This window comes from Streptopelia decaocto (genome assembly GCF_964273445.1).
Source record: "Streptopelia decaocto genome assembly, chromosome: Z".
NCBI lineage: Eukaryota > Metazoa > Chordata > Aves > Columbiformes > Columbidae > Streptopelia > Streptopelia decaocto.
This window is the reverse complement of record NC_138657.1, coordinates 29,354,316-29,366,900: the sequence shown is the minus strand read 5'-3', so window position 1 is coordinate 29,366,900 and position 12,585 is coordinate 29,354,316. Positions and strand designations below refer to the sequence as shown.

The window sequence follows — 12,585 nt, the reverse complement described above, 5'->3', positions numbered from 1 at the left end:
TCACAGAGTCACACAATGTTTGGTGTTGGAAGGGAACTCTGGAGACCGTCTAGTCCAACCCACCTGCTAAAGCAAGTACACCTAGAGTAGATTGCACAGGAATGTGTCTGGGCGGGTCTTGAGTGTCTTCAGAGGAGGAGACTCCATAGCCTCTCTGGGCAGCCTGTGCAGGCCTCTGTCACCCTCAAAGTAAAGAGTTTTTTTTACTCATATTCAGATAGAACCTCCTTTGCTTGATTCTGTGCCCATTGCCCCTCATGCTATTGATGGGCATCACTGAAAGGAGTCTGGTCCATCCTCTTGACACCCAGCCTTGAGATATTTATAAATATTGATGAGATCCCCTCTCAGCCTTCTCTTTTCCAGGCTGAACAGACCCAGCTCTCAGTCTCTCCTGGTGCTTCAGGCACATCCCTTTGTCCCTTTTAGTTAGATGTGAGTGAGTGTTTGTAAGGTTGCATTGTAAATCACATCAGTGAAATGACACAAGTTAAAAAAAAAAAAATTCTTTTACTTGATTTCCATGCAAAAGTATGTGGAACCACATGTTCAGTTCTCACCTATTTTGGCAGTACTAAAGATATTTAATACAATGCACTGTGGTCAGTGAATAAAGCCATAGTTGATTTTTATTGCTGGTGACCAGAAATCCCCAGCTTTACAGAAATACGGTGAAGAATTCTGTATATCACAGAATTCTGTATAGATCTGGGGAAAACAAAAAGAAAACTAACCCATCAAATGAGGTTAAGCAGAGTAATGAAATCTTCTAGGTAGAAGAGAGGAAAGCTGAGTGAAAGATTAATTCTTCAAGCATAACAACAAGGATTACTAGGATTACTAAATGTTTATGCACAAGATCACTCGGGTGTTCTTAATAATCTCTTTGGGATTTTGTTGTGTTTGTTATGTTTGTTCGTTTGTATTTTTTAAACAACAGCAACAACCAAACAAAAACCCCCACAAACCCAGAAAACAACAACAACAACAACACAAACAAACAAATAAATAAACACATCAGGAGTTTGGTTTTTTCAGATGTTCCCTAAACAGCTGTACTTTTTCCATGACAGAATTGGTACTATTTGTTTGCACCTTTGTCAGTACTAGTATCAAACTGATGTCTGTGTTGTTACAACTGTGGGATTTGCTTCAGAAGACCAAATAAAACATTAGATGATTTTAGTGCAGTCACACTCTTTTCTCCCTTTTCCAAGACAAAATTTCCTTCTTAGGAATTTACATAAAATCTTGGGTCTTTTAGCAGAACACTTGTTACTCTGATAAAATTCCTTGGCTCTTGAAAGATACCTGCCAGCCAGAGTCCCCTGAGGTCAGACACCTGAAAATACAGAGGTTTCCAAGGCAAACAACCACATAAATCCCTATCGAGGGAATTTATATTTATAGAAACATGGATTTTTTTTTTCCTTTTTTCTTCTTTTATGAAAGGACTCAGTGGTTGAAAACAAAGATGATTTTTTATTTTTTATATTCCACCTAAAAAACAATTTTACTTATTTCTTATATGAAATATTATGCCACGTAATTTGTATGAAAGTGATAAGTAAACAGCCATTAATTTATCTGAAGGCCCTATGCAAACATTAACTTAACCCTGTAAATTACATAGTTACATGACCTGTTCAAATGCCTGTTTCCCAGGTTGACCTCCTATAGATAAATGCAAGTTATTTATTGTTGTTTGTGATGACCATTGTGGATACAGGCTCAAGAAGGTTGAGTGCTGCTGAATTAGCTGTTGTCTCCATTGTCTGTATAAGATACTCCACCTTTTTTAATAGTCATATGTGGGAGAACATCTTTTAGGAGAAGAAAAAGTTTTCTCTGAGGACATGAAATCATTGCCATGTTCTGCTATTAACCACCTCAAAAGCAATTTAAACTTTTAAGCTAAAGGGTAGTATTTTCTTGAAAACCAGAGTAACAAATTAATGCTTTTCTTTGATCTAAGCTAAATAAGAAGTTGTGTTTAAATTTGATTTGAAAGGCATATAACAGTTTTACCCATTGCTGCATCATCTACACTGTAACTACTTGGTGGGATTTTAAGAACTTTTAACTTTCGCACATTGTTCCAACTCTTGTGGTATTCCCTTTACCATACCATTGGTTACTGTGGGTGCTGAGACTCTAGTACTAGCAAGAATACAGAATTTCTTTATCTCTGCTGATCTGGCTCTCCAACTCTTGTGCAGACATGGAGCTGTCAGTAGAGCCATGGGCAAGCATAACTACAAATTTTAGTATCAGAGTATATTCTGGGAGGCTGTCCTAGAAGTCTTGGCAAGGGTTGCTAGAAAATGCTTCTCTTTGTGGGTGTTGATATAATTTGATCCAAGATTAAAGCCACTTCTTGCATGCTGTTGAGTACATTAAAAAGTGCTAAAACTCAATTCCTGTTTAGCAAGTCCAGGATAAAGTGGATCTTATATTTCATTTAAGAGCTTCTTCCAATTAAAACTAGATACTATCTGCTTTTATGCATTTGATGGTGGCAGCGCACTCATCTACACTTTATACTTAGCTTCTTGTACTACCCTGGTCACACTGGTATCTGATGACCTCAAATACATGAAGGGAACTCAATCAGAAGGACATATGGTGTGCTCCAGACCTTGCAAGTCACATTACAGGAGACAGAAGCCACTTTGCTGGGGACTGAGGATCTGTTGAGGTTTCCATGGAGGTGGGGAGGGGAGTTTGGAAAAGAGCAGGGCTTGGGCTGCAGCACGGGTAGCTGACTTCCAGGCCTAAGGAGCCAAAGTCTTTGTAGTTCTCAGCTATACAAAGTGTACCGAGGACTTTGGAGAGCTGAGAAGAATGATGGTGTGTAGTGGGAGTTCTCTTAATGGTAGAGAGCTGCTCATGGTCCCACCTACGTTACAGGCCTGGCTGCACTGAATCTCCTCTTCATTCCAACCCATAGTGGCTCATTTGGAGTTTCCCAATGTAGGCATTTAGATTTATCCATCAGGCTATACATTGGCACAAGTCACTGCAACTTCAAAATTATCTAGTACTCTCTAATTTAGGAATCTGATATTAAAATGCCATTGTGTTTGCTGTAATACGTGAATAATTTGTCACAATTCTGCTGTATCTTCCTGGTGTATTCTTTCACTCCGTAATCCTTATCAGTTTTAATTTGACTGAATTAGAGAGATGGCTTGAATATATATTTATTAGAAAAGTTTGAAATAAAAATTTCTTCTGGTCACCTAGTCCCTTTCCTGAAGTGTGTGTTTGTTTCCTCAAAGATTTGTTCTTCTGAATCATATTTATGTTACAGAAGTGTACTTAAAACCAATTAAAATTAAGGAACTGTACTTATAATTCTTGACCAGCTTACTAGAAAATGGTAAAGGTGAGATGCTGTTTTATTGGATTGGTGTTTGCAAGGCACAGAGAGTATTTCCAGAAGCTTTATGGTGAGGAGTGGCTTTATCTCAGCGTGATTTTAATAGAAGATGTAGAAGTAATCTAGAGAAGGGAACTTCACAGACAAAACAGGTGTCTTTCCCCTCCTCTTTTCCCAAAGGTCTATCTGATACAATGAAAACCTGAAGAGTTATATCAATAAATGTGATTTTTCTTTTAATGGTAATTCCAAAAAGTATTCAGTAGAAAGGATAATGTACTTGAATTGAAAAAGATAACTCTTTTTATTGTAATATTGGTAACTTTATAGCTTTAGGAAAGATTTATTTTTCGCGTTTCTATGTGCACGTGCTTGCTTTTTTTTTTTTTTTTTTTTCCTCCTTGCACTGCTCTGGGAAGAGTGGTTATAATCACGATCCACAAATGTGGTTTTCTTTACCAAGCTAGTTGTTACTTGTCTCATGGTGAGGTTTGGATTCAGGTTCTGCATATTTAGCATACTGCTAAATTCAGATGTCTGTGTGATTTTCTACAATGTAGGTATTTTTTCATCAGCTGAACAGACCTCTTCCCCTCTCCTCCCTCCCCACCTCTTCTTTATTTGGGAGAAGACTTTATGAGCTAGGTGTGTCTGGACTAGAAAGATGAATCTGCTGTGATATCAAATCCAGATAGCTCAGTAGATGTCTCTGTATCATGGGAACAGATTTTAAATTTATAATAGATAATTAAAACTGCATCTGCTCTGCAAATGTATTCTGTTTGTTGAATAGGCTTAAAGCTGTCTGCGTCACTGCATCAATTTATGAGGCAAAGTTGAAATACAAATACCTAAACACAGACTTCAGAGATACAATCTCAGTGTGATCTCCGAAGGCACACAAGTAATTTGAAATGTTCAAGTAGAAGGAGTTATGTAAGTGGCATATGTCATTGCAGTATGCATGGTATAAATTTAAACCCATAAGCATTTAATAGACTCAGTTTGATAGACAGAGTTTGATATTGTTTTAAAGTGTTTATTCAGGTTTTTCTCAACCTAGGATTCTGTCTGAGAGAAAAACAATTTTGCAGTAGAAGTTACAATTGATATTTGAGTGTTCTGCAGTTTTCCAAGCTTTATATATTCCAGCGACATTTCATCAATTCAGATACTTGCAAGGTGATAAAATATCTTTTCATGTGCAGACCCATTTAAAAGCAATTCTCTCTGGGCAGTTCTCAGGGCAGCAGTGATGCTGCCTGGACAACGTGCAAGGCCTGGCCTCGCTGTTCTGACAAACTGAGTCACAGCTTACAATGTGATTTTGTGTAGTAGTATCTTCATTTTAATGCTTTTCTTTGAAATTATCACAACCCTCATGCTATTGTCTCCTTTAAAACTGAAACACTGAGAGTTGTAGCAGATGTATGTTTCAATACCACATAGTCCTGCTTAGCACCTTCATTGTGACTAAAAATACTAGCAGACAGACTGTATTTTAAAATATTCCTCCTGCCTGACAAAAACTCCTGAGCTTAAAGGAAAAGTGAAAACTACTCAAGACCTTTAGCACTATAATGATATAGCAGTTGGAGTCTCAACCACCTGTGAAAAGATTTAAAGAAACAATAGTAAAACCTCAGCCATGTGGTAAGCAGTTCTAGGATCAGTATATGGTGTACCTAAACATGTTGATTCTTTATGCAGAATTCTGGTGCCTTTTTAGGTTAAAAGGAAACCCGGATAACCTTGTTCTGCCAAGGGAAGTCCTGTACAAGATCTGATATATGACAAGGAAAATATTTAATAGATGGAGATCCTTCTTGAAATAGTCATTGTGGTCCCTTCTGAGACTGCAGTCAAGTGTATCTACAGTTACAGGGCAGAGCGAATGGGTGTTTGATGGAAACTAAGCCTATGCTATTTAAAGCTGTATGACTGGTTATTTTCCATTATTTGCATGGAGGTGAATCTGTAATATTTCTAGAGGCCAGATCATTATATGCATACTTATTTATTCTTTCAATTAATTCCATTGAAAAACACTGCAGGCCATAAATACGCAGAAATTAATTGTACATGGGTCATGCTCAAGTAAAGTATTGCTGTTGTATTCTGCAACAAGTAGCTGTGTTTGACACAGAGATGAGCCAAAAGGGTGGACAATAATTACACCTTTTATTATTAGTAGTAGTATGTTAATAGTAGTGTCTCACAACACTTTATAAGTCAGTCAGAAAATGAGAGAAGATAGATGAAGTGACCTCACTACGGTCATTCAGAGGGAAGAAACCAAGAAAAGCATTAAAAATGCTTTTTCTTTGCTGTTACTGCTATATAGTCATCTCTGTTTGTTAAAAGAATTAATGCTCAGTCATGTGCTATCTCACCCTTGACTTAGTCAGTGAGTTACACTACTTCAGTATGTAACAGATACATACCTCAAAGGGAAGGTATAAAGGGGAGAAAATTATAGAGTGAATTTGTGTGGGCAGCCAGCAAAACAAGTAGATCATTGCTGTGGCACACCCTGGAAGTGTTCTCTGTTCGGCTTCCTGGCCTTTGAAGTGCTTCAGAGTCGGGGGCCCTGTGGAGAATAAAGAGAGCTTGTACATCCTCTAGTGCATAGTTCTCACGAGCTTAAGGGAGAAAACAGAGTGTCTTGCAGGCTTCTCAGTCTTCTCTTTAAGTCTTTGTTTAATTAAAATTTTATTAGGAACTTTGATTGATTCCTAGGTTGAATCATTAATTTGTAGCTAATGACTTTGAAGCTCTAATTTCACAATTTATTATTTGTGTGATATACAGAAGCTTTTCTGTATAATGGTTTCTTTCACTGATACTGTTGGAAACCTTTGGCATGCTGAAGCGGGGTGCTATAGTGGCTGCAACACATGGAAATGGAATACATCTTCCATTTAATGCTGAATGCACACTAAAAATTTGGGAAGTCATATAAGGTCAAAAGGACTGAATACAATCAGAGAGCGACTTGGCTTTCCTGAGAGAAATGAGTTACAAAGTGGCCAAGATGCATTGTCCCTGTTTTACCACTAGAAGAGGCATTAGTTGAAACGCTTGCCTAAGTGAGGAGACTATACATTTTCGTGTAAGGCTGTTGTGTGTAGAAAGATTAAAGGGTTTTTAACAAAGCAAATCAAAGGCGTATCTCATATTAAATCAGTGATTGATTAAAACTGTTAACTTTGCTGATAGGATTTGCTATAATTAAATTTTTATTTAGTAAGAAAAATTTAATTGGTAAATTACAAATGAAAAACATATTATTAAGGCTTGACTATTAATCGCTTAATAAGGGATGAATGAGGATTTTTCCACTTGATATTGCCACTGACTCTTCTGCTTTAGGATGTACACAAAGACAGCATAGTTTCAGATGCTATAGGTGAGGAGAGCATGCTAATCCTTTTTTAAATGTGTCTCTTTAATAATAATTGCAATTCAGTAATTTTTCCCCTTTGGAGATGCAAACCCCTCCAAATCACATTGTTCAAAATCATTTGTCACTTTTTGTTCCTTTCAAACCAGAAAACCAAGTGCTTTCCTTTGTACCAGCAAAAGGAGGTAGAAAAAGATGCTTTTTATGATCTTATTTGTCTGTAAGGCCCAATTTCCAATAAGAATCGAACTGTCTATTTGTTTAGCTTTCCACTATACAGCCTAAGTATTCTAAATAATTCAGGCCAATTTAGTTAATTACTTCTGTCCTGTGCCATTGATAGGTGCATGAAATGAACTTGTTACCTTTTTAAGGCTCATTTGTGGTCTTACAGTTGTGATTACACTTAAAGTTGTGATTTACTAGTATTGAGAAAAACAATTTAGTAGAGCCATCAGAAAGCTGACTGGGCAAAATATGCTCTTTTTTTGGTGCTTTCATGCTGTCTTCTGCTTAAATACATACCTCTGTAAATGCACATTTGTAATTTTTGTTGTTCCACTTGATACTTGTTCTTTTTCATTGAAAAGTGGTGAGAAAGAGACCAAAAAATGAAGGAGAAAGATGGGCACTTCTTCTCTAATCTCCTGTGGTTTTTTTCTTTAAAAGCTAAACATCAACAAAAATACGATCTGAAATAAAATGCAAGTAGTGTTGTATCAAAGAGGACCAAAAGACATATAGAAGAAGCCTAACAAGTATCATGGGATTGACTGAGAGGGTGTGAGCAGTGAAGTACAAATGAGCATGAATTAAAACTCTAGCAGGAGAGGTACTGACACATTGCTGCAGGGCATCAGTGTGGTGGGTTCAAAACAGGATTTGACATCCATAGGCATGCTAGACATTGTTTTAATTGTTAAACTGAACTTTGGACCGGATACTGAATCTCACATGTCAATGCTTGTCAGTTTCTAGCTACTGAGAGTTACAGGGAAATTATTCTACACCAGCACACACAGCAGTTTTAAAATCCCAGTTCCCGACTGCCATGAGTCACAGTGTGAGACTGGACCCCAAAATGCAGGGGTAAGATAAAGTATGACTACTGCTGTGTTCCTTGAAGATTTGTCTATGGCACATTTTTTGGATAATTTGCATGAATAGCATTTATGAAGCCTGGCTTTCTAAAGGTCCTAAGCACTGCTTATTGTTAAAAAAACTGTATTATCTATCAGTTACATTGTCTAGTCATGCAAATACATAAATGAAACAATACTTGGAACAGTTCACTGATGAACAGACATTGTAGCTCTGTGTTAAGAGATTATTGTAATGGCAGGAGTTAGAAGAACAAAAGTCAAATAATAAAACTTACTCTAGAACTCAAGTCTTGCATGCCATGTTTCAAGCTTTAGTGGATAATCATGGCTGATTATAGACACCCTAAAAATAGGAGCATATAATGGAAATGCTGACAGATTCTGAACTATCGTAATGGTAACAGGCACTGCTATAATTAGGTATGCTTCTGAGTAGACAGTGTAATATGATTGCTGTGTTTATACCCTGCACTGGAAGGAATGTTTGTTAATCTGCACAATCCTTTTTAATGAGTTGGGAGCAAGAGTTTGTGGAAAAAAATATGCTGAGGTTTATTTCATCTTCAGGCTGACATGTGTGTGTGTCAAAAGACAACAAACACTTGCAGGATATTGGTTAGGTCTGGTTAACTGCATAACATATTGTTGTCTCAGGATCAAGAAAAAAAATGATTTACCTGAAAACATCAGGCACTGTAGAATTCAGTAGAAGAAAACATGTGAAAAGTTTTCTATCTTTATATTATAAATAGAACGTGGTTGAAATAGTTTGTATTTCAGTAAGAACTTTTATTTCCTCCTTTTTTTTAGAGATTTAAACTCTCCAGACAGAAAGTCTTTTCCTCCTACTTCCTTTTTGCAGTTAAACCGCTGTTTCATTTGTAATTTCAGAGGTCAGAGCCCAGCTGTTGCTGAATTTAACTTGCTTCTGAAAGCATATTCTTTGGAAACTTATGGTGTTGATCCTCATCCTTGCAAGGTAACCATTCTTTTACTAACATATACTAAAAAGCCATTAATTAAATTGATTTAGCTCTCTATTTTAACCAGGCACGAATAGGGAGTAATTTATAAGAAAACTTGCCCTGGAACTATATATTATGTTTAAACATTGGAAGAACATTGACTGCTTGATGTTTCCTCATCAGTCAAAGCAAGTATTTCTCCAGAGGAAACAGAACATCATAGGAGAATGTAGTAGAGTGTCATGACAAAAGAATTGATTATACTTGATAATTTCTTTGCATTTAATGCAGAAGTTTCTCTCCAGGTGTGAAATACTTTGTGCTTATCAAGATTTTCAGGATTCAGCATTATCCTGTCCAGAAGTTGCAAGAAATTGTTATTCCTTGACAAATTAGTTTTGCAAGCACCATGAAAATAAGGATATCTAAGGAAGAACAGCAAACCAAATGTACAGAGGGAAGAATCAGATATGCATTTGTATATTCCTCCACTTTGCTATTTTATGGTTCTGTATAACCTGTTAGCCTCACATCTGTGCCTGGGAAGATCATGGAATAGATCCTTCTAGAAACACTGCTAAGGCACATGAAGGACAGGGCCAATCAGCCTCAGCTCCATCCCTGGAAAGGTGATGGAACAGCTCAGTCTGGACATCATCTCCAAGCATGCAGAGGAAACGAAGGTTCTCAGGAGTAGTCAACATGGGTTCACCAAAGGGAAATCATGTTTGACCAACCTGATAGTCTTCTATGATGGTATGACTGGCTGGGTAAGACAAGGGAAGAGCAGTGGTCGTTGTTTACCTTGGCTTCAGCAAGGCTTTTAACACTGTCTCTCACAACATCCTCATAGGCAAGCTCAGGAATTGCGAGCCGGACAAATGCACGGTGAGATGGATCATGAACTGGCTGGATGGCAGAGCTCAGAGGGTTGTGTTAAATGGTGTAAAGTCTGGTTGGAGGCCTGTAGCTGGTGGTGTTCCCCAGGGGTCAGTGTTAGGTCCAGTCCTGTTGAACCTGTTAATCAGTGATCTGGATGAAGAGACTGAGGAAGGGCTGACACATCAGAAGGCTGTGCTGGCATTCAGCAAGACCTGGACATGCCGGAGGACTGGGCAGGAGAGAACCTACTGCAGTTCAACAAGGGCAAATGTAGGGTCCTGCACCTGGGGAGGAACAACCGCATGCACCAGTACTTGTTAGGGAGGGACCTCCTGGGAAGCAGCACTGCGGAGAAGGACTTGTGAGTCCTGGTGAACAACAGGTTGACCATGAGTCAACAATGTGTCCTTGTGGCCAAGAAGGCCAATGGTATCCTGGGACGCATTAAGAAGAGCGTGACCAGCAGTTTGAGGGAGGTTCTCCTCCCCCTCTACTCTGCCCTGGAGATGCTGCATCTGGAGTACTGCATCGAGTTCCGTGCTCTGCAGTTTCAGAAGGATAAGGAATTACTGGAGCGAGTCCAGCAAAGGGTTACAGAGGTGATTAGGGGTCTAAAGCATCTTTCTTATGAGGAGAGACAGAGAGAGCTGGGTCTGTTCAGCCTGGAGAAGGGAAGGCTCCAGGGAGCCTTTCAGTACTTGAAAGTGTCCTGTGAGAAGGATGGGGACAGACTTTTTAGCAGAGCCTGTTATGATACAACAAAGGGTAGTGGTTTTAAACTAAAAGAGGGGAGATTCAGCCTAGACATAAGGAAAAGATTTTTTACAATGGGGGCGGGCAAAATACTAGAACAGGTTTCTGAGAGTTGTGGTAGATGCCCCATCCCTGGAGACATTCCAGGCCATGGCTCTGAGCAACCTGATCTAGTTGAAGATGTCCCTGCTCATTGCAGGGGGTTTGAACTAGGTGACCTTTGAAGGTCCCTTCCAACCCAAATTATTGTATGATTCTATAAGAAGGTGATTTTGTTACCAGTTCTGATTATCCCTTACACCTTTTAATTGATTTTAGCTGCATAATCTGCAGTGTTGGTTTTTAGTGTTACTTGCTTCGTGTTTTAGCTGCTACTTTGGCTTGTATACCATCTGATTTGGTGGAAGATCAGTTCTGTCCAGTTAGCTGTTCTGGTGGTGAGCACCCTTAAACAGTCAGCTCTAACATAAAGCTGCATCTCACTTTATGTATATATACTTTGCTAGGAATGGTGCTCCTTTGTGAAGTACAAGGTATGGTTCAGAACTCAGAGAAGTCAGCAACTTAGTAAACTTTAGTTTGAAACTATACTGTAGATTTTCAGAGTGTCTCAGAGACTTATGTTGGCATCAAAACTGGCTCAGAATTTCCTCTTTACCAGGGCAGCAGGGCTTGCAGAGTACGGGCTCACGGCCCGTGTTTATGGAAAATTTTTGATTCTTCTGGAAGTGAACAGTAAAGCAATGTGCTTCCCTGGCTCCTTATGATGTGCTCCTTCCGATGCTGTGGCTGCTACTCCAGAAGCATCACTATTAATATTTCTGCTCCCTTTTATATTACTGCTGGAACAGAAGGCACAATAAAGTTGACTAACTTCAGCAAGGTGAGACGCTGGAACTTGGGATGGACAGGAAATCCAGTTAATACAAAGCTCACCTGAATCATTGCTCAAAAACTGAGCCAGAACTTTTATTGTGGAATTAAATTTTTTTAAAAAAGTTCTTTCCTATCTGACAGGCAAGTATCACCACATGTTCTGGTTTCTACTCAAGAGTACTTGCATTTTGTAGTAAATGCTGTGTGTCAGCAGTACTTCCAACACAGCACGTCGCAAAGGAACAACTTATTGAGAAATCTTAAAAAACATCAGTGTTGAAGCAGAGATGAATCCCTGGTTTGTAGTTAGTTGGCATGTTAAGAATGGGACGTACACAGAAGAATGTTTTCAGCAAAATTAGTAAGTATACCTAAGGATTGCCCATTGTCATCAGCACAGGTAGATGGAAATAAAGCATAAGATGCTGTTACTCATTTAAATGCATAGAAATAAATGAGGCCTGTATTGCCAAGAGCAGTATTTGTCATTTAGAAGTGTACAATTTGAAGGCAAAATTTCTTTTGAAAAGGAAAACACAGTAGAGATAATCTATACTGGAATAACAACTTGTGGTATCAGTAAGAAATAGCTCACTGGATGAGGGGAAAATTACTTTTCTTTTTTCTCTTTCAAGGACTCAATGGGGACGACTACATTTTTAGGATTCACAGCTGCAGGATTTGTCGTTTTCCAGGGGAATAAAAGAATTCATTTGTTAAAATGGTAAGCATGTGAAGTAAGAGTAGATTAATATGCAAGAGCCTTTTCTCCTGTGTGTTCCTGTCTTCCTACTATGTTCACATGCATTTGGTGTCTTTAAGGTGAACCACATGAATATTCCTTCTCTTGCCCCATAATATTTCTGTTTAAAAGGATCTTGGATGAGAATTAGAATAATAACTATGGTCTCATTCTCCAGTGAAAATTATTCCACAGGGTACTTTAGTCAACATAATGCACAAATGTTAAAATTGAGTAAGCCATTTTTTTCACCTATGCTGTAAATCACCTATGAGGCTTATTGGCAGAGATGTCTGGAAGAGTTTACAAGACTCCACCTCCATCTTCATTTGGCTCTGGGAAATGCTGCTATTTCCTTGTTTAATTAACCTCAAATTGAAAACTATAAAAAAACTCATCTGGTAAGCAAGGAGGAGGCGAGAATGCCTTTGAATTTTTCATTTTTTATTCTCTGTTTTTAAGAAGTGGACACATATGCA

The 12,585-nt window shown here is 38.3% G+C and overlaps 1 protein-coding gene across 2 annotated transcripts in view; it reads left to right on the top strand.

Moving 5' to 3' along the window:
* FRMD3 (FERM domain containing 3) overlaps positions 1-12,585 on the top strand; it is a 155,319-nt gene that overhangs the window by 110,415 nt on the left and 32,319 nt on the right. For both annotated transcript variants that reach the window (XM_082074645.1, XM_082074644.1), the window contains exons 7-8: positions 8,780-8,867; positions 12,000-12,088. In XM_082074645.1, the coding sequence (XP_081930771.1) occupies positions 8,780-8,867; positions 12,000-12,088 (177 nt within the window). The remainder of the gene's footprint in view (positions 1-8,779; positions 8,868-11,999; positions 12,089-12,585) is intronic.